Source organism: Oncorhynchus nerka, linkage group LG3 (assembly GCF_034236695.1).
Source record: "Oncorhynchus nerka isolate Pitt River linkage group LG3, Oner_Uvic_2.0, whole genome shotgun sequence".
NCBI lineage: Eukaryota > Metazoa > Chordata > Actinopteri > Salmoniformes > Salmonidae > Oncorhynchus > Oncorhynchus nerka.
The window spans coordinates 5852962-5876293 of record NC_088398.1 but is presented as its reverse complement, the minus strand read 5'-3'; the positions used below and the strand labels follow the sequence as shown (position 1 = coordinate 5876293).

Sequence of the window (23332 nt, the reverse complement as noted above, 5' to 3'; positions counted from 1 at the left end):
AGAAGGCCCCAGCAACAGCCTGGAACTTTCCTGCCCGCCTCCCCAGGCCTTAATGCCTCTGAATGGGCAGGAGGTGGTGTTTGAGCTGGGGGATGAGAACAAGATGGTGGGCCAGGGGTCTGGAGAGAGTGTGCAGATGATAGCCCTGATCCAAGGCGAAGGGGGTGGGGAGGGAGAAGGGGGCAGTTACAGCGATGCAGGGGGGGTAGTAGGGGAGGGCAGGGGGCCAATGGAGGGCATCTTTCAGCTGGAGGGAGGAGAGGGGATCGTCATAATTGAGGTTAGCACCAGCAGTCTAAGAGAAGGGGGGATGGACAGAGGGGAAGGAGGAGTAACTGTAGAGAGGAGTGAAGCAAAAGGAGGGAGTGGAATAACTGAGAGGCCTGAAAAAGACAGGAACTCAGCGGAATGCATTGAAATAGAGACTGGAGCGAATGAAGGAGAAAACACAGCTACGAATGGCCCTACACCGAACTCTCAGTTCTCTTAAACCTAAACCAAACAACCACTGTCAGGAAATGTGTGTGAAGGCGTGTGCATGTGTGTGCACACATGAATGTACATATGCGTGTGTGAGTGTGTTTTTGATGTGGAGGCCTTGTCCAGCTACTGAACTAAAGGAGAGTATGGTCGTTCAGAAAGAGACTATAGAAAGTACTGTAGGAAACAATACCAAGGTGCCAGAAACAGGAAGAGTTGCATTCACTGACTGTTAATGAAGAGGGACCTCAACAAATGACTTATGAGTTTCAATTAAACTGTCATGTTGACAGTGTTGATATAAAACACATAAGAGTTTTTTGTGGATGAATAGATGACTATGTTGACTCGGTTTCACTATAAATATTCATACTAGGAAATAATCATTATTAATAAAGTTGTTACTATTTTTTAATGAATGTTGATTAATTCACCTTTCTTATTTCGTAAATATAAATATGTCCCTTTATCTAAAGAGGAAGAGGATCTGCTCAGAATAACGGACAATCCCAGTTTATTATGGGAAATAGCGGTTCTCCACGAGTGCGACTGACCACGTTCACGTGCAGGTTAGTCGATTTTCTGCGGCCCAGGTACTCGCTATGCAAATGGTGTAGAGACAGCGTTCATGACAGTAAATGTTATCGTTAAACTACGTAACACTACATTTGCAATAGTATTGCGAGTCATTCAATCAGACATAAGAAAAATAGTTTTGAAGGAATAAATACACAGCGAATATATAAATCCGTTTCCCTGCATTCGGCGCTGGTCCAACGCTGCACATTTGCGAGGTAGGTTCGACCGGGATGAACGAGAAGATTCGACGTTTATTTAGACATTACGCATGAAGAACCCTTCTCCACTCACCATTTAAAACATGTCAACGTGTTTAAAACAGGCTCAAAATATATGATTTGCCTTTTAATTTTCATATTATTGATTTGCGAACTCCATTTTATTGTACATAGAAGACCAACAGTGGTCTAAAGGAGTCTCTTGGCCCGTTGTTAGTTTTTGATACGACATGCAATAGACAAATCCTTTCCTGACCCCCTCAAATAATCCCCCGTTATTTAGCTTGATTTTGGGAGGAAACGCAACTGCACTCACAACTGACACATTGTGCCAACCTGTGCTAGTGTGATGCATCGGTTGTTACATTGTAGTAACAAACGTGCTGTTAGATAGAGGGATATCATAGGGGTCTGCCCTCATACTATAATGTCATGTGTTTTCAATGTGTATCTGTCAAATGAAGGCAGTCAATTCAGGAAATAAACCAAAATTACAATCCAATAATTGAAAAAAGGGCATTTCTTTTCAATGACTTCTCAATAAACTGAAAAGTAGAAGCAATTTATTTCAAAATTGAGACCAACCCGGGTATATATGTAGGCTACATATACAGTGTTACAGGGATGGATTGCTTTCCTTCTGAGTCATGGCCTCAAACCCCAAATAGCCTGGATCAAATATATCCCACCACATTCCCATCATCTTGAATACAATTGTATACCATTTAGCTACTATGGTAACCAGAATGTAAATACTCCGCTGTATATTGTCATTGTAGTGCTGTATGTCATCAAATATGCAAAATTCAACCACATAGTGTATCTGTACAAAGCAATGTGTTATGTGACCATGAGATTTTCTATATTTGCAGACCGGTGTGTGTTGCTGTATGAGGTGTGCGTGAGTGAGGGTGTGTGTGTTGCTGTATGAGGTGTACGTGAGTGAGGGTGTGTGTGTGTTGCTGTATGAGGTGTGTGTGAGTGAGGGTGTGTGTGTGTTGCTGTATGAGGTGTGCGTGAATGAGGGTGTGTGTGTGTGTGTTGCTGTATGAGGTGTGCGTGAGTGAGGGTGTGTGTATGTGTTGCTGTATGAGGTGTGCGTGAGTGAGGGTGTGTGTGTGTGTTGCTGTATGAGGTGTGAGTGAGTGAGGGTGTGTGTGTGTTGCTGTATGAGGTGTGCGTGAGTGAGGGTGTGTGTGTTGCTGTATGAGGTGTACGTGAGTGAGGGTGTGTGTGTGTTGCTGTATGAGGTGTGCGTGAGTGAGGGTGTGTGTGTGTTGCTGTATGAGGTGTACGTGAGTGAGGGTGTGTGTGTGTTGCTGTATGAGGTGTGCGTGAGTGAGGGTGTGTGTGTGTTGCTGTATGAGGTGTGTGTGTTGGTGTGTGTGTGTGTGTGAAGCCCAAACATGGTAAAGCTGGAGCTAGATCAGGTGGTAATGAGGAGGATGAGGGAGGATGACATCGAGACTGTCAAAGCTATCATCAAGGTGTGTGTTTTATCCTCAAAGTTATGCACACACACACACACATACACACTTCAAGCCTGAGTTATGCTCTGTCTCTACACTCTCAGCTGCTCTAGAACCTTTTTTTGTAAGAGTTCTTTTTCAGGTTACCACTCAAACTCACCTTTCTCTCTCTGACCCCATCCCCTACGACCTCTCTCTCTCTCTCTCTCTCTCTGTCTCTCTCTCAATCTTTCTCCACCCCTCTCTCTCCTCTCTCTCTTGCTCTTTCTTCCCCCTCTCCCTCTCTTTGTCCCTCCCTCCCTCTCTTTCTCTCTGTAGGAGGGTTGTCAGGGAACAGAAAACCGTCTGATCCTCCACATCCTGACTCGTCCTGTCTGCCTCTTACTCCTGGCCACTGTCTCTTCTGTCCTCCGCTGCTTCCTTCACTCCTTCATCCTGGCCCTCATCATCCCTGTCTTCCTGCTCATCATCTACCTCAAGTTCACCATGCCACGCTCCACCGGAGTGCTGGGCACCAGCCGGCCCTACTGGGACTATGTGGGGAGCAGTTACCGAGGGGCGCAGGACGAGACCCTTCCCAACCCCTATAGCATGATCAGTGGGAAACCCCCACCGGCTAAAGTAGGTTTCTTTTTCTTTGACTTTAGGTACTGTATGTTGTGGATGTTATATGCATTGCTCAGTTTTACTATGGTGTTTTGGTGATTTTGACTTTTTGTGCTTTGGGTTGAGTTGCTGCACAAATAAAGTTGATTATTATCTGTCATTAAAGGGCAAGGCCAGACGGAGGACCAAACCCAAGGCAGAGGACAAGGACAAAGACTCGTCTCCTGAGATCGTAGACGTGGAGAGGGAGAAGGCAGCAGTGCAGGTGTGGGCGGTGGACTGTGAGGGGGAGATTGTGGGCTGTGTGTCCAGGGAGGGTGACTCGTCTGGGGATGAGGAGGTTCTGCAGGGTGGTGGTGGGCTGCTGGTACCGCTGGGAGGGCCTCGGCAGACTGCTGGTTCAGAGTCTGGAGCAGAGGGAGAGGCAGACAGGGGCCAGGAGGGTCTACGCCCACGTCCCCTACCCCTCTGCAGTAGGAGAAGCCTTCTTCAGGAAGCTGGGCTACAGGCTGCAGGGGGAGGTGGGCTACGATGGGGAGGAAAAAGAGGAGGATGAAGAGCAGCCAGGGAGGACATTTCTGGGCTTCCATGTCACCAAGGTGTTTGTCAAAGACCTCAAGTGATAGAGGAGACAACGAAGGCAATGTGGAAAATAAGACAAAGAAGATATAATAAAGGGAAATAGAAAGAGGAGGAGAGATACTATAGGGAAATAGAGAGAGGAAGAGGAGAGATACTATAGGGAAATAGAGAGAGGAGGAGATATACTATAGGGAAATAGAGAGAGGAGGAGATATACTATAGGGAAATAGAGAGAGGAGGAGAGATACTATAGGGAAATAGAGAGAGGAGGAGGAGAGATACTATAGGGAAATAGAGAGAGGAGGAGGAGGGATACTATAGGGAAATAGAAAGAGGAGGATGAGGAGAGATGCTATAGGGAAGTAGAGAGGAGGAGGAGGAGGAGAGATACTATAGGGAAATAGAGAGAGGAGGAGGAGGGATGCTATAGGGAAATAGAGAGAGGAAGAGGAGAGATACTGTAGGGAAATAGAGAGAGGAGGAGAGATACTATAGGGAAATAGAGAGAGGAGAGATACTATAGGGAAATAGAGAGTGGAGGAGGAGGGATACTATAGGGAAATAGAAAGAGGAGGATGAGGAGGAGAGATACTATAGGGAAGTAGAGAGGAGGAGGAGGAGAGATACTATAGGGAAATAGAGAGAGGAGGAGGAGGGATGCTATAGGGAAATAGAGAGAGGAGGAGGAGGAGAGATACTATAGGGAAGTAGAGAGAGGAGGAGATATACTATAGGGAAATAGAGAGAGGAGGAGAGATACTATAGGGAAATAGAGAGGAGGAGGAGAGATACTATAGGAAAATAGAGGAGATACTATAGGGAAATAGAGAGAGGAGGAGGAGATAGGGAAATAGAGAGAGGAGGAGGAGAGATACTATAGGGAAATAGAGAGAGGAGGAGGAGAGATACTATAGGGAAGAGAGAAGGAGGAGGATGAGGAGAGATACTATAGGGAAATAGAGAGAGGAGGAGGAGGAGAGATACTATAGGGAAATAGAGAGAGAGAGGAAGAGGAGAGATACTATAGGGAAATAGAGAGGAGGAGAAGATACTATAGGGAAATAGAGAGAGGAGGAGAGATACTATAGGGAAATAGAGAGAGGAGGAGGAGAGATACTATAGGGAAATAGAAAGAGAGGAGGAGAGGGATACTATAGGGAAATAGAGAGAGGAGGAGGAGGAGAGATACTATAGGGAAGTAGAGAGGAGGAGGAGAGATACTATAGGGAAATAGAGAGGAGGAGGAGGAGAGATACTAGGAAATAGAGAGAGGAAGAGGAGAGATACTATAGGGAAATAGAGAGAGGAGGAGAGATACTATAGGGAAATAGAGAGAGGAGGAGGAGAGATACTATAGAGGAAAGGAAAAATAGGAAAAAGGAGAGATACTATAGGGAAATAGAGAGAGGAGGAGGGATACTATAGGGAAATAGGGAGGAGGAGAAGGATACGATAGGGGAGGAGGAAATATAATATAGGGAAATAGAGAGAGGAGGAGGAAGATACTATAGGAAATAGAGAGGAGGAGGAGGAGACAGATACTATAGGGAAATAGAGAGAGGAGGAGGAAAGATACTATAGGGAAATAGAGAGAGGAGGAGGAAAGATACTATAGGAAACAGAGAGAGGAGGAGAGATACTGTAGGGACATAGAGGAAGAGGAGGAGAGATACTATAGGGAAATAGAGAGAGGAGGAGAGATACTATAGGGAAAGAGAGAGAGGAGGAGGAGAGATACTAAAGGAAATAGAGAGAGGAGGAAGATACTATAGGGAAATAGAGAGATAGAAGAAAGAACGATAGGAAATAGAGAGAGGAGGAAATATAATATAGGGAAATAGAGAGAGGAGGAGGAGAGATACTATAGGGAAATAGAGGAGGAGGAGGAGGACAGATACTATAGGGAAATAGAGAGAGGAGGAGGAAATATACTATAGGGAAAGAGAGAGGAGAGGAAATATACTATAGGAAATAGAGGAGGAGGAGATACTATAGGGAAATAGGGAGGAGGAAGAAAGATACGATAGGAAATAGAGAGGAGGAAATATAATATAGGGAAATAGAGAGAGGAGGAGGAGAGATACTATAGGGAAATAGAGAGGAGGAGGAGGAGGACAGATACTAAAGGGAAATAGAGAGAGGAGGAAATACTATAGGGAAATAGAGAGAGGAGGAGGAGAGAGATACTATAGGGAAATAGAGATAGAGATACTATAGGAAATAGAGGAGAGGAGAGATACTATAGGAAAATAGAGGAGGGACAAATAGGGAAATAGAGAGAGGAAGAGGAGAGATACTATAGGGAAATAGAGAGGAGGAGAGATACTATAGGGACATAGAGAGAGGAGGAGAGATACTATAGGGAAATAGAGAGAGGAAGAGGAGAGATACTATAGGGAAGTAGAGAGAGGAGGAGGAATAATACTATAGGGAAATAGAGAGAGGAGGAGGAGGGATACTATAGGGAAACAGAGAGAGGAAAGGAGAGATACTGTAGGAAACAGAGAGAGGAGGAGGAGGAGATACTATAGGGAAGTAGAGAGAGGAGGAGAGATGCTATAGGAAATAGAGAGGGGAGATACTATAGAAATAGAGAGAGGAGGAGAGATACTATAGGGAAACAGAGAGAGGATGAGGAGAGATAATAGGGAAATAGAGAGAGGAGGAGGAAAGATACTATAGGGAAATAGAGAGAGAAGGAGGAGAGATACTATAGGGAAGTAGAGAGAGGAGGAGGAATAATAAGGGAAATAGAGAGAGGAGGAGGAGGGATACTATAGGGAAATAGAGAGAGGAGGAAAAGGAGAGATACTGTAGGGAAATAGAGAGAGGAGGAGGAGAGATACTATAGGGAAGTAGAGAGAGGAGGAGGAGGAGAGATACTATAGGGAAGTAGAGAGAGGAGGAGAGATACTATAGGGAAATAGAGAGGAGGAGGAGGAGAGATACTATAGGGAAATAGAGAGAGGAAGAGGAGAGATACTATAGGGAAATAGAGAGAGGAGGAGGAGGAGGAGAGATACTATAGGGAAACAGAGAGAGGAAGAGGAGAGATACTATAGGGAAATAGAGAGAGGAGGAGATATACTATAGGGAAATAGAGAGAGGAGCAGGAGAGATACTATAGGGAAATAGAGAGAGGAGCAGGAGAGATACTATAGGGAAATAGAGAGAGGAAGAGGAGAGATACTATAGGGAAATAGTTAGAGGAGGAGGAGGAGAGATACTATAGGGAAATAGAGAGAGGAAGAGGAGATATACTATAGGGAAACAAGAGAGGAAGAGAGAGATACTATAGGAAATAGAGAGGAGGAGGGATACTATAGGGAAATAGAGAGGAGGAGGAAGAAAGGATAGGAGAGGAGGAATATAATATAGGGAAATAGAGAGAGGAGGAGGAGAGATACTATAGGAAATAGAGAGAGGAGGAGGAGGACAGATACTATAGGGAAATAGAGAGGAGGAGGAAATATACTATAGGGAAATAGAGAGAGGAGGAGGAAATATACTATAGGGAAATAGAGAGAGGAGGAGGAGAGATACTGTAGGGACATAGGAGAGAAGATGGGAGGAGAGATACTATAGGAAACAGAGAGAGAGGAGAGATACTATAGGGAAATAGAGAGAGGAGGAGAGAGGAGAGGAGGAGAGATACTATAGGGAAATAGAGAGGAGGAGGAAATATACTATAGAGAAATAGGGAGAGGAGGAGGAAAATATATAGGAAATAGAGAGAGGAGGAGGAAGAAAGATACGATAGGGAAATAGAGAGAGGAGGAAATATAATATAGGGAAATAGAGAGAGGAGAGGAGAGATACTATAGGGAAAGAGAGAGGAAGAGGAGAGATACTAGGGAAATAGGGAATAGGAGAGAGAGGAGGAGGAGATATACTATAGGGAAATAAAAGAGGAAGAGGAGAGATACTATAGGGAAATAGAGAGGAGGAGAGGAGAGAGGAGGAAGAGAGATACTATAGGGAAATAGAGAGAGGAGGAGGAGGAGAGATACTATAGGGAAAGAGAGAGGAGGAGGAGAGATACTATAGGAAATAGAGAGGAGGAGAGATACTATAGGGAAATAGAGAGGAGGAGGAGGAGAGATACTATAGGGAAATAGAGAGGAAGAGGAGAGATACTATAGGGAAATAGAGAGAGGAGGAGATATACTATAGGGAAATAGAGAGAGGAGCAGGAGAGATACTATAGGGAAATAGAGAGAGGAAGAGGAGAGATACTATAGGGAAATAGGTAGAGGAGGAGGAGGAGAGATACTATAGGGAAATAGAGAGAGGAAGAAGAGATATACTATAGGGAAATAAAAAGAGGAAAAGGAGAGATACTATAGGAAACAGAGAGAGGAGGAGGGATACTATAGGGAAATATAGAGGGGAGGAGGAAGAAAGATACGATAGGAAATAGAGAGGAGGAAATATAATATAGGAAATAGAGAGAGGAGGAGGAGAGATACTATAGGGAAATAGAGAGGAGGAGGAGGAGGACAGATACTATAGGGAAATAGAGAGGAGGAGGAAATATACTATAGGAAATAGAGAGAGGAGGAGGAAATATACTAGGAAATAGAGAAAGGAGGAGAGATACTGTAGGGACATAGAGAGAAGAGGAGGAGAGATACTATAGGGAAATAGAGAGAGGAGGAGGAGGAGGAGGAGGAGAGATACAATAGGGAAAGAGAGAGAGGAGGAGGAGAGATACTATAGGGAAATAGAGAGAGGAGGAGGAGGAGGAGAGATACTATAGGGAAATAGAGAGAGGAGGAGGAGAGATACTATAGGGAAAGAGAGAGAGGAGGAGGAGGAGAGATACTAAAGGGAAATAGAGAGAGGAGGAAAGATAATATAGGGAAATAGAGAGAGGAGGAGGAGAGATACTATAGGGAAATAGAGAGAGGAGGAAATATAATATAGGGAAATAGAGAGAGGAGGAGGAGAGATACTATAGGGAAATAGAGAGAGGAGGAGGAGGACATATACTATAGGGAAATAGAGAGAGGAGGAGGAAATATACTATAGGGAAATAGAGAGAGGAGGAGGAAATATACTATAGGGAAATAGAGAGATGAGGAGGAAGAAAGATACGATAGGGAAATAGAGAGAGGAGGAAATATAATATAGGGAAATAGAGAGAGGAGCAGGAGAGATACTATAGGGAAATAGAGAGAGGAAGAGGAGAGATACTATAGGGAAATAGTTAGAGGAGGAGGAGGAGAGATACTATAGGGAAATAGAGAGAGGAAGAGGAGATATACTATAGGGAAATAAAAAGAGGAAGAGGAGAGATACTATAGGGAAATAGAGAGAGGAGGAGGGATACTATAGGGAAATAGAGAGAGGAGGAAAAGGAGAGATACTGTAGGGAAATAGAGAGAGGAGGAGGAGGAGAGATACTATAGTAGAGAAGGAGAGAGAGGAGGGACATAGAGAGAAGAGGAGGAGAGATACTATAGGGAAATAGAGAGAGGAGGAGGAGAGATACTATAGAGGAGAGGAGGAGAGATACTAAAGGAAATAGAGAGAGGAGGAAAGGGAAAAGAGAGAGGAGGAGGAAAGATACGATAGGGAAATAGAGAGAGGAGGAAATATAAATAGGGAAATAGAGAGAGGAGGAGGAGAGATACTATAGGAAATAGAGAGGAGGAGGAGGAGGACAGATACTATAGGGAAATAGAGAGAGGAGGAGATAGGAAATAGAGAGAGGGATATATAGAGAGAGGAGGAGGAAGAGATACTAGGAAATAGGGAAATAGAAATAGAGGAGGAGGAGGAGAGATACTATAGGAAATAGAGAGGAGGAGGAGGAGAGGAGACAGATACTAAAGGAAATAGAGAGAGAGGAGAAATATACTATAGGGAAAGAGAGAGGAGGAGGAGGAGAGATACTATAGGAAATAGAGAGAGGAAGAGATAGATACTATAGGGAAATAGAGAGGAGGAGGAGGAGAGATACTATAGGGAAATAGAGAGAGGAAGAGGAGATATACTATAGGGAAATAAAAAGAGGAAGAGGAGAGATACTATAGGGAAATAGAGAGAGGAGGAGGGATACTATAGGGAAATATAGAGGGGAGGAGGAAGAAAGATACGATAGGGAAATAGAGAGAGGAGGAAATATAATATAGGGAAATAGAGAGAGGAGGAGGAGAGATACTATAGGGAAATAGAGAGGAGGAGGAGGAGGACAGATACTATAGGGAAATAGAGAGAGGAGGAGGAAATATACTATAGGGAAATAGAGAGAGGAGGAGGAGAGATACTGTAGGGACATAGAGAGAAGAGGAGGAGAGATACTATAGGGAAATAGAGAGAGGAGGAGGAGAGATACTATAGGGAAAGAGAGAGAGGAGGAGGAGGAGAGATACTAAAGGGAAATAGAGAGAGGAGGAAAGATACTATAGGGAAATAGAGAGAGGAGGAGGAAGAAAGATACGATAGGGAAATAGAGAGAGGAGGAAATATAATATAGGGAAATAGAGAGAGGAGGAGGAGGAGAGATACTATAGGGAAATAGAGAGGAGGAGGAGGAGGACATATACTATAGGGAAATAGAGAGAGGAGGAGGAAATATACTATAGGGAAATAGAGAGAGGAGGAGGAAATATACTATAGGGAAATAGAGAGAGGAGGAGGAAGAAAGATACGATAGGGAAATAGAGAGAGGAGGAAATATAATATAGGGAAATAGAGAGAGGAGCAGGAGAGATACTATAGGGAAATAGAGAGAGGAAGAGGAGAGATACTATAGGGAAATAGTTGGAGGAGGAGAGATACTATAGGGAAATAGAGAGAGGAAGAGGAGATATACTATAGGGAAATAAAAAGAGGAAGAGGAGAGATACTATAGGGAAATAGAGAGAGGAGGAGGGATACTATAGGGAAATAGAGAGAGGAGAAAAGGAGAGATAAGGGAAATAGAGAGGAGGAGGAGGAGGAGAGATAGGGAGAGAGAGGAGGAGAGGAGAGATATACTAGAGGAGGAGGAAATAGGAAACAGAGGAGGAGGAGGAGAGATACTATAGGGAAATAGAGAGAGGAAGGAGGAGATACTATAGGGAAACAGAGAGAGGAGGAGGAGGAGAGATACTATAGGGAAACAGAGAGGAAGAGGAGAGATACTATAGGGAAATAGAGAGAGGAGCAGGAGAGATACTATAGGGAAATAGAGAGAGGAAGAGGAGAGATACTATAGGGAAATAGGTAGAGGAGGAGAGATACTATAGGGAAATAGAGAGAGGAAGAAGAGATATACTATAGGGAAATAAAAAGAGGAAGAGGAGAGATACTATAGGGAAATAGAGAGAGGAGGAGGGATACTATAGGGAAATATAGAGGGGAGGAGGAAGAAAGATACGATAGGGAAATAGAGAGAGGAGGAAATATAATATAGGGAAATAGAGAGAGGAGGAGGAGAGATACTATAGGGAAATAGAGAGGAGGAGGAGGAGGACAGATACTATAGGGAAATAGAGAGAGGAGGAGGAAATATACTATAGGGAAATAGAGAGGAGGAGGAAATATACTATAGGAAATAGAGAGAGGAGGAGGAGAGATACTGTAGGGACATAGAGAGAAGAGGAGGAGAGATACTATAGGGAAAAAGAGAGAGGAGGAGGAGGAGAGATACTATAGGGAAATAGAGAGAGGAGGAGGAGAGATACTATAGGGAAAGAGAGAGGAGGAAGATACTAAAGGGAAAGAGAGAGGAGGAGGAAAGATACTATAGGGAAATAGAGAGAGGAAGAGGAAGAAAGATACGATAGGGAAATAGAGAGAGGAGGAAATATAATATAGGGAAATAGAGAGAGGAGGAGGAGAGATACTATAGGGAAATAGAGAGGAGGAGGAGGAGGACATATACTATAGGGAAATAGAGAGAGGAGGAGGAAATATACTATAGGGAAATAGAGAGAGGAGGAGGAAATATACTATAGGGAAATAGAGAGATGAGGAGGAAGAAAGATACGATAGGGAAATAGAGAGAGGAGGAAATATAATATAGGGAAATAGAGAGAGGAGCAGGAGAGATACTATAGGGAAATAGAGAGGAGGAGGAGGAGAGATACTATAGGGAAATAGAGAGAGGAAGAGGAGAGATACTATAGGGAAATAGTTAGAGGAGGAGGAGGAGAGATACTATAGGGAAATAGAGAGAGGAAGAGGAGATATACTATAGGGAAATAAAAAGAGGAAGAGGAGAGATACTATAGGGAAATAGAGAGAGGAAGAGGAGAGATACTATAGGGAAATAGTTAGAGGAGGAGGAGAGATAGGAAATAGTTAGAGGAGGAGAGAGATACTATAGGGAAATAGAGAGAGGAGGAGGAGAGATATATAGGGAAATAGAGAGAGAGGAGGAGGAGAGATACTATAGGGAAATAGAGAGGTGGAGGAGGAGAGATACTATAGGAAATGAGAGAGAAGAGGAGAGATACTATAGGAAATAGTTAGAGGAGGAGGGAATACTATAGGGAAATAGAGAGAGGAGGAGATATACTATAGGAAATAAAAAGAGGAAGAGGAGAGATACTATAGGGAAATAGAGGAGGAGGAGGGATACTATAGGGAAATAGAGGGGAGGAGGAAGATACGATAGGAAATAGAGAGAGGAGGAGAGATAATATAGGAAATAGAGAGAGGAGGAGGAGAGATACTATAGGAAATAGAGAGGAGGAGGAGGACAGATACTATAGGGAAATAGAGGAGGAGGAGGAAATACTATAGGGAAATAGAGAGGAGGAGGAAATATACTATAGGGAAATAGAGAGAGGAGGAGGAGAGATACCGTAGGGACATAGAGAGAAGAGGAGGAGAGATACTATAGGGAAATAGAGAGAGGAGGAGGAGAGATACTATAGGGAAAGAGAGGAGAGGAGAGAGGAGAGAGGAGATATACTATAGGGAAATAGAGAGGAGGAAGAGGAAGAGATACTATAGGGGAAATAGAGAGAGGAGGAGGAAATATACTATAGGGAAATAGAGAGAGGAGGAAATATACTATAGGGAAATAGAGAGAGGAGGAAAGAAAGATACTATAGGGAAATAGAGAGAGGAGGAAATATAATATAGGAAATAGAGAGGAGGAGGAGAGATACTATAGGGAAATAGAGAGGAGGAGGAGGAGGACAGATACTATAGGGAAATAGAGAGAGAGGAGGAATATACTATAGGAAATAGAGAGGAGGAGGGAAGATACTATAGGGAAATAGAGAGAGGAGGAGGAAGATACTATAGGGAAATAGAGAGAGGAGGAGGAGAGATACTATAGGAAAGAGAGAGGAAGAGGAGAGATACTATAGGGAAATAAAAGAGGAAGAGGAAGATACTATAGGGAAATAAGGATACTATAGGGAAATAGAGGAGGAGGGAAAGGAGGAAATAGATAGGGAAATATAATATAGGAAATAGAGAGGAGGAGGAGAGATACTATAGGAAATAGAGAGAGGAGGAGGAGGACAGATACTATAGGGAAATAGAGAGAGGAGGAGGAAATATACTATGGAAAAGAGAGGAGGAGGAGAGATACTGTAGGGACATAGAGAGAGGAGGAGGAGAGATACTATAGGGAAATAGAGAGAGGAGGAGGAGAGATACTATAGGAAAGGAGAGAGGAGGAGGAGGAGAAGATACTATAGGGAAATAGAGAGAGAGGAGGAAGAGAGATACGATAGGGAAATAGAGAGAGAGGAGGAAATATAATATAGGGAAATAGAGAGGAGGAGGAGAGATACTATAGGGAAATAGAGAGGAGGAGGAGGAGGTCAGATACTATAGGGAAATAGAGAGAGGAGGAGGAAATACTATAGGGAAATAGAGAGGAGAGGATACTATAGGGAAAAGAGAGGAGGAGAGATACTATAGGGAATAGAGAGGAGGAGGAGAGATACTATAGGGAAATAGAGAGAGGAGGAGGAGAGATACTATAGGAAAGAGAGAGGAGGAGGAAGAGAGATACTATAGGGAAATAGAGAGAGGAGGAGAAGATACTATAGGAAATAGAGAGAGAGGAGGAAGAAAGATACGATAGGAAAAGAGAGGAGGAAATATAATATAGGAAACAGAGAGGAGGAGGAGAGATACTATAGGGAAATAGAGAGGAGGAGGAGAGATACTATAGGGAAATAGAGAGAGGAGGAAATATACTATAGGGAAATAGAGAGAGGAGGAGGAGAGATACTATAGGGAAATAGAGAGAGGAGGAGGAGAGATACTATAGGGAAATAGAGAGAGGAGGAGGAGAGATACTATAGGGAAATAGAGAGAGGAAGAGGAGAGATACTATAGGGAAATAGTTAGAGGAGGAGGAGGAGAGATACTATAGGGAAATAGAGAGAGGAAGAGGAGATATACTATAGGGAAATAAAAAGAGGAAGAGGAGAGATACTATAGGGAAATAGAGAGAGGAGGAGGGATACTATAGGGAAATATAGAGGGGAGGAGGAAGAAAGATACGATAGGGAAATAGAGAGAGGAGGAAATATAATATAGGGAAATAGAGAGAGGAGGAGGAGAGATACTATAGGGAAATAGAGAGAGGAGGAGGAAATATACTATAGGGAAATAGAGAGGAGGAGGAAATATACTATAGGGAAATAGAGAGAGGAGGAGGAGAGATACTGTAGGGACATAGAGAGAAGAGGAGGAGAGATACTATAGGGAAATAGAGAGAGGAGGAGGAGAGATACTATAGGGAAAGAGAGAGAGGAGGAGGAAGAGAGATACTAAAGGGAAATAGAGAGAGGAGGAAAGATACTATAGGGAAATAGAGAGAGGAGGAGGAAGAAAGATACGATAGGGAAATAGAGAGAGGAGGAAATATAATATAGGGAAATAGAGAGAGGAGGAGGAGAGATACTATAGGGAAATAGAGAGGAGGAGGAGGAGGACAGATACTATAGGGAAATAGAGAGAGGAGGAGGAAATACACTATAGGGAAATAGAGAGAGGAGGAGGAAATATACTATAGGGAAATAGAGAGAGGAGGAGGAAGAAAGATACGATAGGGAAATAGAGAGAGGAGGAAATATAATATAGGGAAATAGAGAGAGGAGGAGGAGAGATACTATAGGGAAATAGAGGAGGAGGAGGAGGACAGATACTAAAGGGAAATAGAGAGAGGAGGAGGAAATATACTATAGGGAAAGAGAGAGAGGAGGAGGAGGAGAGATACTATAGGGAAGTGTAGAGAGTAGGAGGAGAGATACTATAGGGAAATAGAGAGGAGGAGGAGGAGAGATACTATAGGGAAATAGAGAGGAGGAGGAGACATACTATAGGGAAATAGAGAGAGGAAGAGGAGAGATACTATAGGGAAATAGAGAGGAGGAGAGATACTATAGGGACATAGAGAGAGGAGGAGAGATACTGTAGAGAAATAGAGAGAGGAAGAGGAGAGATACTATAGGGAAGTAGAGAGAGGAGGAGGAATAATACTATAGGGAAATAGAGAGAGGAGGAGGAGGGATACTATAGGGAAATAGAGAGAGGAGGAAAAGGAGAGATACTGTAGGGAAATAGAGAGAGGAGGAGGAGGAGAGATACTATAGGGAAGTAGAGAGAGGAGGAGGAGAGATGCTATAGGGAAATAGAGAGAGGAAGAGGAGAGATACTATAGGGAAATAGAGAGAGGAGGAGGAGAGATACTATAGGGAAACAGAGAGGAGGAGGAGAAGAGATACTATAGGGAAATAGAGAGAGGAAGAGGAGAGATACTATAGGGAAGTAGAGAGAGGAGGAGGAATAATACTATAGGGAAATAGAGAGAGGAGGAGGAGGGATACTATAGGGAAATAGAGAGAGGAAGAGGAGAGATACTATAGGGAAATAGAGAGAGGAGGAGGGATACTATAGGGAAATATAGAGGAGGAGGAAGAAAGATACGATAGGGAAATAGAGAGAGGAGGAAATATAATATAGGGAAATAGAGAGAGGAGGAGGAGAGATACTATAGGGAAGTAGAGAGAGGAGGAGGAATAATACTATAGGGAAATAGAGAGAGGGGGAGGAGGGATACTATAGGGAAATAGAGAGAGGAGGAAAAGGAGAGATACTGTAGGGAAATAGAGAGAGGAGGAGGAGGAGAGATACTATAGGGAAGTAGAGAGAGGAGGAGGAGAGATACTATAGGGAAATAGAGAGAGGAAGAGGAGATATACTATAGGGAAATAGAGAGAGGAGGAGGAGGAGAGATACGATAGGGAAATAGAGAGAGGAGGAAATATAATATAGGGAAATAGAGAGAGGAGGAGGAGAGATACTATAGGGAAATAGAGAGGAGGAGGACAGATACTATAGGGAAATAGAGAGAGGAGGAGGAAATATACTATAGGGAAATAGAGAGAGGAGGAGGAAATATACTATAGGGAAATAGAGAGAGGAGGAGGAGATATACTATAGGGAAATAGAGAGAGGAAGAGGAGATATACTATAGGGAAATAGAGAGAGGAGGAGGAGGAGAGATACTATAGGGAAGTAGAGAGAGGAGGAGAGATACTATAGGGAAATAGAGAGGAGGAGGAGGAGAGATACTATAGGGAAATAGAGAGAGGAGGAGGAGGAGAGATACTATAGGGAAGTAGAGAGAGGAGGAGAGATACTATAGGGAAATAGAGAGGAGGAGGAGGAGAGATACTATAGGGAAATAGAGAGAGGAAGAGGAGATATACTATAGGGAAATAGAGAGAGGAGGAGGAAGAAAGATACGATAGGGAAATAGAGAGAGGAGGAAATATAATATAGGGAAATAGAGAGAGGAGGAGGAGAGATACTATAGGGAAATAGAGAGGAGGAGGAGGAGGACAGATACTATAGGGAAATAGAGAGAGGAGGAGGAAATATACTATAGGGAAATAGAGAGAGGAGGAGGAAATATACTATAGGGAAATAGAGAGAGGAGGAGGAGATATACTATAGGGAAATAGAGAGAGGAGCAGGAGAGATACTATAGGGAAATAGTTGGAGGAGGAGAGATACTATAGGGAAATAGAGAGAGGAAGAGGAGATATACTATAGGGAAATAAAAAGAGGAAGAGGAGAGATACTATAGGGAAATAGAGAGAGGAGGAGGGATACTATAGGGAAATATAGAGGGGAGGAGGAAGAAAGATACGATAGGGAAATAGAGAGAGGAGGAAATATAATATAGGGAAATAGAGAGAGGAGGAGGAGAGATACTATAGGGAAATAGAGAGGAGGAGGACAGATACTATAGGGAAATAGAGAGAGGAGGAGGAAATATACTATAGGGAAATAGAGAGAGGAGGAGGAAATATACTATAGGGAAATAGAGAGAGGAGGAGGAGATATACTATAGGGAAATAGAGAGAGGAAGAGGAGATATACTATAGGGAAATAGAGAGAGGAGGAGGAGGAGAGATACTATAGGGAAGTAGAGAGAGGAGGAGAGATACTATAGGGAAATAGAGAGGAGGAGGAGGAGAGATACTATAGGGAAATAGAGAGAGGAGGAGGAGGAGGAGAGATACTATAGGGAAGTAGAGAGAGGAGGAGAGATACTATAGGGAAATAGAGAGGAGGAGGAGGAGAGATACTATAGGGAAATAGAGAGAGGAAGAGGAGATATACTATAGGGAAATAGAGAGAGGAGGAGGAAGAAAGATACGATAGGGAAATAGAGAGAGGAGGAAATATAATATAGGGAAATAGAGAGAGGAGGAGGAGAGATACTATAGGGAAATAGAGAGGAGGAGGAGGAGGACAGATACTATAGGGAAATAGAGAGAGGAGGAGGAAATATACTATAGGGAAATAGAGAGGAGGAGGAAATATACTATAGGGAAATAGAGAGGAGGAGGAGATATACTATAGGGAAATAGAGAGAGGAGCAGGAGAGATACTATAGGGAAATAGTTGGAGGAGGAGAGATACTATAGGGAAATAGAGAGAGGAAGAGGAGATATACTATAGGGAAATAAAAAGAGGAAGAGGAGAGATACTATAGGGAAACAGAGAGGAGGAGGGATACTATAGGAAATATAGAGGAGGAGGAAGAAAGATACGATAGGAAATAGAGAGAGGAGGAAATATAATATAGGAAATAGAGAGAGGAGGAGGAGAGATACTATAGGAAATAGAGAGGAGGAGGAGGAGGACAGATACTATAGGGAAATAGAGAGGAGGAGGAAATATACTATAGGGAAATAGAGAGAGGAGGAGGAGAGATACTATAGGGACATAGAGAGAAGAGGAGGAGAGATACTATAGGAAATAGAGAGAGGAGGAGGAGAGATACTATAGGGAAATAGAGAGAGGAGGAGGAGAGATACTAAAGGGAAATAGAGAGAGGAGGAGAGATACTATAGGAAATAGAGAGAGGAGGAGGAAGAAAGATACGATAGGGAAACAGAGAGAGGAGGAAATATAATATAGGAAATAGAGAGAGGAGGAGGAGAGATACTATAGGGAAATAGAGAGGAGGAGGACATATACTATAGGGAAATAGAGAGAGGAGGAGGAAAGATACTATAGGAAATAGAGAGAGGAGGGAGGACATATACTATAGGGAAATAGAGAGAGGAGGAGGAAATATACTATAGGGAAATAGAGAGAGGAGGAGGAAATATACTATAGGGAAATAGAGAGAGGAGGAGAAAGATACGATAGGGAAATAGAGAGGAGGAAATATAATATAGGAAATAGAGAGAGGAGAGGAGAGATACTATAGGGAATAGAGAGAGGAAGAGGAGAGATACTATAGGGAAATAGTTAGAGAGGAGGAGGAGGAGAGATACTATAGGGAAACAGAGAGAGAAGAGGAGATATACTATAGGGAAATAAAAAGAGGAAGAGGAGAGATACTATAGGGAAATACAGAGAGGAGGAGGGATACTATAGGGAAATATAGAGGGGAGGAGGAAGAAAGATACGATAGGGAAATAGAGAGAGGAGGAAATATAATATAGGGAAATAGAGAGAGGAGGAGGAGAGATACTATAGGGAAATAGAGAGGTGGAGGAGGAGGACAGATACTATAGGGAAATAGAGAGAGGAGGAGGAAATATACTATAGGGAAATAGAGAGGAGGAGGAAATATACTATAGGGAAATAGAGAGAGGAGGAGGAGACATACTATAGGGAAATAGAGAGAGGAAGAGGAGAGATACTATAGGGAAATAGAGAGGAGGAGAGATACTATAGGGAGAGGAGGAGGAGAGATACTGTAGGAAATAGAGAGAGGAAGAGGAGAGATACTATAGGGAAAGAGAGAGGAGGAGGAATAATACTATAGGGAAATAGAGAGAGGAGGAGGAGGATACTATAGGGAAATAGAGAGAGGAGGAGGAGGAGAGATACTATAGGAAATAGAGAGAGGAGGAGGAGGAGAGATACTATAGGGAAAGAGAGAGGAGGAGGAGAGATGCTATAGGGAAATAGAGAGAGGAAGAGGAGAGATACTATAGGGAAATAGAGAGAGGAGGAGGAGAGATACTATAGGGAAACAGAGAGAGGAGGAGGAGAGATACTATAGGGAAATAGAGAGAGGAGGAGGAGAAGAGATACTATAGGGAAATAGAGAGAGGAAGAGGAGAGATACTATAGGGAAGTAGAGAGAGGAGGAGGAATAATACTATAGGGAAATAGAGAGAGGAGGAGGAAGAAAGATACGATAGGGAAATAGAGAGAGGAGGAAATATAATATAGGGAAATAGAGAGAGGAGGAGGAGAGATACTATAGGAAATAGAGAGGAGGAGGGATACTATAGGGAACAGAGAGAGGAGGAGGAGAGATACTATAGGGAAATAGAGAGAGGAGGAGAGGATACTATAGGAAATAGAGAGAGGAGGAGGAGAGATACTATAGGGAAATAGAGAGAGAGGAGGAGGAGAGATACTATAGGGAAATAGAGAGAGGAGGAGGAGAGCTATAGGGAAATAGAGAGGAGGAGGAGAGATACTATAGGGAAATAGAGAGAGGAGGAGGAGGAGAGATACTATAGGAAATAGAGAGGAGGAGGAGAGATACTATAGGGAAATAGAGAGAGAGGAGGAGGAGAGATACTATAGGGAAATAGAGAGAGAGAGGAGGAGAGATACTATAGGGAGTAGAGAGGGAGAGATACTATAGGAAATAGAGAGGGAGGAGGAGAGATACTGAAGGCAAATAGAGAGAGGAGGAGGAGAGATACTATAGGGAAGTAGAGAGGAGGAAGAGATACTATAGGGAAATAGAGAGGAGGAGAGATACTATAGGAAAGAGAGAGAGGAGGAGAGAAATAGGGAAATAGAGAGAGGAGGAGGAGAGATACTATAGGAAATAGAGAGAGGGAGGAGGAGAGATACTATAGGGAAATAGAGAGAGAGGAGGAGAGATACTATAGGGAAATAGAGAGAGAAGAGGAGAGGAGGAGGAGGAGAGATACTATAGGGAAATAGAGAGAGGAGGAGAGATACTATAGGGAAATAGAAAGAGAGGAGAGGAAGATACTATAGGGAAATAGAGAGAGGAGGAGAGAGATACTATAGGAAATAGAGAGAGGAGGAGAGATACTATAGGGAAATAGAAGAGGAGGAGGAGAGATACTATAGGAAATAGAGAGGAGGAGGAGAGATACTATAGGAAATAGAGAGAGAGGAGGAGGAGAGATACTAGGAGGAGGGATACTATAGGGAAATAGAGAGGAGGAGGAGAGATACTATAGGGAAATAGAGAGAGGAGGAGGAGAGATACTATAGGGAAATAGAGAGAGGAGGAGGAGAGATACTATAGGGAAAGAGAGAGGAGGAGGAGGAGAGATAGGATAGATACTATAGGGAAATAGAGAGAGGAGGAGAGAGATACTATAGGGAAATAGAGAGGAGGAGAGATACTATAGGGAAATAGAGAGGAGGAGGAGAGATACTACTAGGGAAATAGAGAGAGGAGGAGGAGAGATACTATAGGGAAATAGAGAGAGGAGGAGGAGAGATACTATAGGGAAATAGAGAAGGGAGGAGAGATACTATAGGAAAATAGAGAGGAGGAGAGATACTATAGGGAAATAGAGAGAGAGGAGGAGAGATACTATAGGAAATAGAGGAGAGGAGAGATACTATAGGAAATATAGGAGAGGAGGAGGAGAGATACTATAGGGAAATAGAGAGAGGAGGAGAGATACTATAGGGAAATAGAGAGGAGGAGAGATACTATAGGAAATAGAGAGAGGAGGAGGAGAGATACTATAGGAAATAGAGAGAGGAGGAGGAAGAGATACTATAGGGAAATAGAGAGAGGAGGAGGAGACATACTATAGGAAATAGAGAGAGGGAGGAGAGATACTATAGGAAATAGAGAGTGAGGAGGAGAGATACTATAGGCAAATAGAGAGAGAGGAGGAGAGATACTATAGGGAAATAGAGAGAGGAGGAGGAGGAGAGATACTATAGGAAATAGAGAGAGAGGAGGAGAGATACTATAGGGAAATAGAGAGAGGAGGAGGAGAGATACTATAGGAAAAATAGAGAGAGGAGGAGGAGAGATACTATAGGAAATAGAGAGAGGAGGAGGGGATACTATAGGAAAAGAGGAGGAGGAGAGAGGGAAATAGAGGAGGAGGAGGAGATACTATAGGGAAATAGAGAGAGGAGAGATACTATAGGGAAGTAGAGAGGAGGAGAGATACTATAGGGAAATAGAGAGAGGAGAGAGATACTATAGGGAAATAGAGAGGAGGAGGAGAGATACTATAGGGAAATAGAGAGAGGAGGAGGAGGGATACTATAGGAAAATAGAGAGGAGGAGGAGGAGAGATACTATAGGGAAATAGAGAGGAGGAGAGAGATACTATAGGAAATAGAGAGGAGGAAGGAGAGAGATGCTAGGGAAATAGATAGAGGAGGAGGAGAGATACTATAGGGAAATAGATACTATAGGGAAATAGAGGAGGAGGAGAGAGATACTATAGGGAAATAGAGAGAGGAAGAGGAGAGATACTATAGGGAAATAGAGAGAGAGGAGGAGGAGAGATACTATAGGGAAATAGAGAGAGGAGGAGGAGAGATACTATAGGGAAATAGAGAGAGGAGGAGAGATACTATAGGGAAATAGAGAGAGGAGGAGAGGGATACTATAGGAAACAGAGAGGAGGAGGGGATACTATAGGGAAATAGAGAGAGGAGGAAATATAATATAGGGAAATAGAGAGAGGAGGAGGAGAGATACTATAGGGAAATAGAGAGGAGGAGGAGGACAGATACTGTAGGGAAATAGAGAGAGGAGGAGGAAATATACTATAGGGAAACAGAGAGAGGAGGAGAGATACTATAGGGAAATAGAGAGAGGAGGAGGAGAGATACTATAGAAATAGAGAGGAGGAGGAGGAGATACTATAGGGAAAGAGAGAAGAGGAGGAGGAGGAGAGATACTATAGGGAAATGAGAGAAGAGGAGGAGAGATACTATAGGGAAATAGAGAGAGGAGGAGGAGAGATACTAAAGGGAAATAGAGAGAGGAGGAGACATACTATAGGAAATAGAGAGAGGAGGAAGAGAGATACGATAGGAAATAGAGAGGAGGAAATATAATATAGGAAAAGAGAGAGGAGGAGGAGATATACTATAGGGAAATAGAGAGAGGAGGAGGAGACAGATACTATAGGGAAATAGAGGAAATATACTATAGGAAATAGGAGGAGGAGAGAAATATACTATAGGGAAATAGAGAGAGGAGGAGGAGAGATACATATAGGAAATAGAGAGACTATAGGGAAAGAGGAGGAGAGATACTATAGGGAAGTGTAGAGAGTAGGAGGAGAGATACTATAGGGAAATAGAGAGGAGGAGGAGGAGAGATACTATAGGGAAATAGAGAAGAGGAGGATACATACTATAGGGAAATAGAGAGAGGAAGAGGAGAGATCCTATAGGGAAATAGAGAGGAGGAGAGAGGGAAATAGAGAGGAGGAGAGATACTATAGGAAATAGAGAGAGGAGGAGGAGAGATACTATAGGGAAATAGAGAGAGGAGAGGAGAGATACTATAGGGAAATAGAGAGAGGAGGAGGACAGATACTATAGGGAAATAGAGAGAGGAGGAGGAGGAGAGATACTATAGGGAAATAGAGAGAGGAGGAGGAGAGATACTATAGGGAAATAGAGAGGAAGAGGAGGAGAGATACTATAGGGAAATAGAGAGAGGAGGAGGAGAGATACTATAGGGAAATAGAGGAGGAGGAGGAGGAGAGATACTATAGGGAAATAGAGAGAGGAGGAGGAGAGATACTATAGGGAAATAGAGAGAGGAGGAGGAGAGATACTATAGGGAAAAGAGAGAGGAGGAGGAGAGATACTATAGGGAAATAGAGAGAGGAGGAGGAGAGATACTATAGGAAATAGAGAGAGGAGGAGGAGAGATACTATAGGGAAATAGAGAGGAGGAGAGATACTATAGGG

General features: G+C 43.1%; 1 protein-coding gene across 1 annotated transcript; it reads left to right on the top strand.

Annotated features, from left to right (window-relative positions):
• Positions 1-2567: 2567 nt before the first annotated feature.
• LOC115140795 (N-acetyltransferase 14 (GCN5-related, putative)) lies at positions 2568-4074 on the top strand. The gene is given in 4 exon segments (XM_029679143.2): positions 2568-2764; positions 3065-3367; positions 3519-3673; positions 3675-4074. Coding segments are annotated over 4 exon segments (840 nt in total). The 5' UTR covers positions 2568-2683; the 3' UTR covers positions 3976-4074.
• The last annotated feature ends 19258 nt before the right edge of the window (positions 4075-23332 follow it).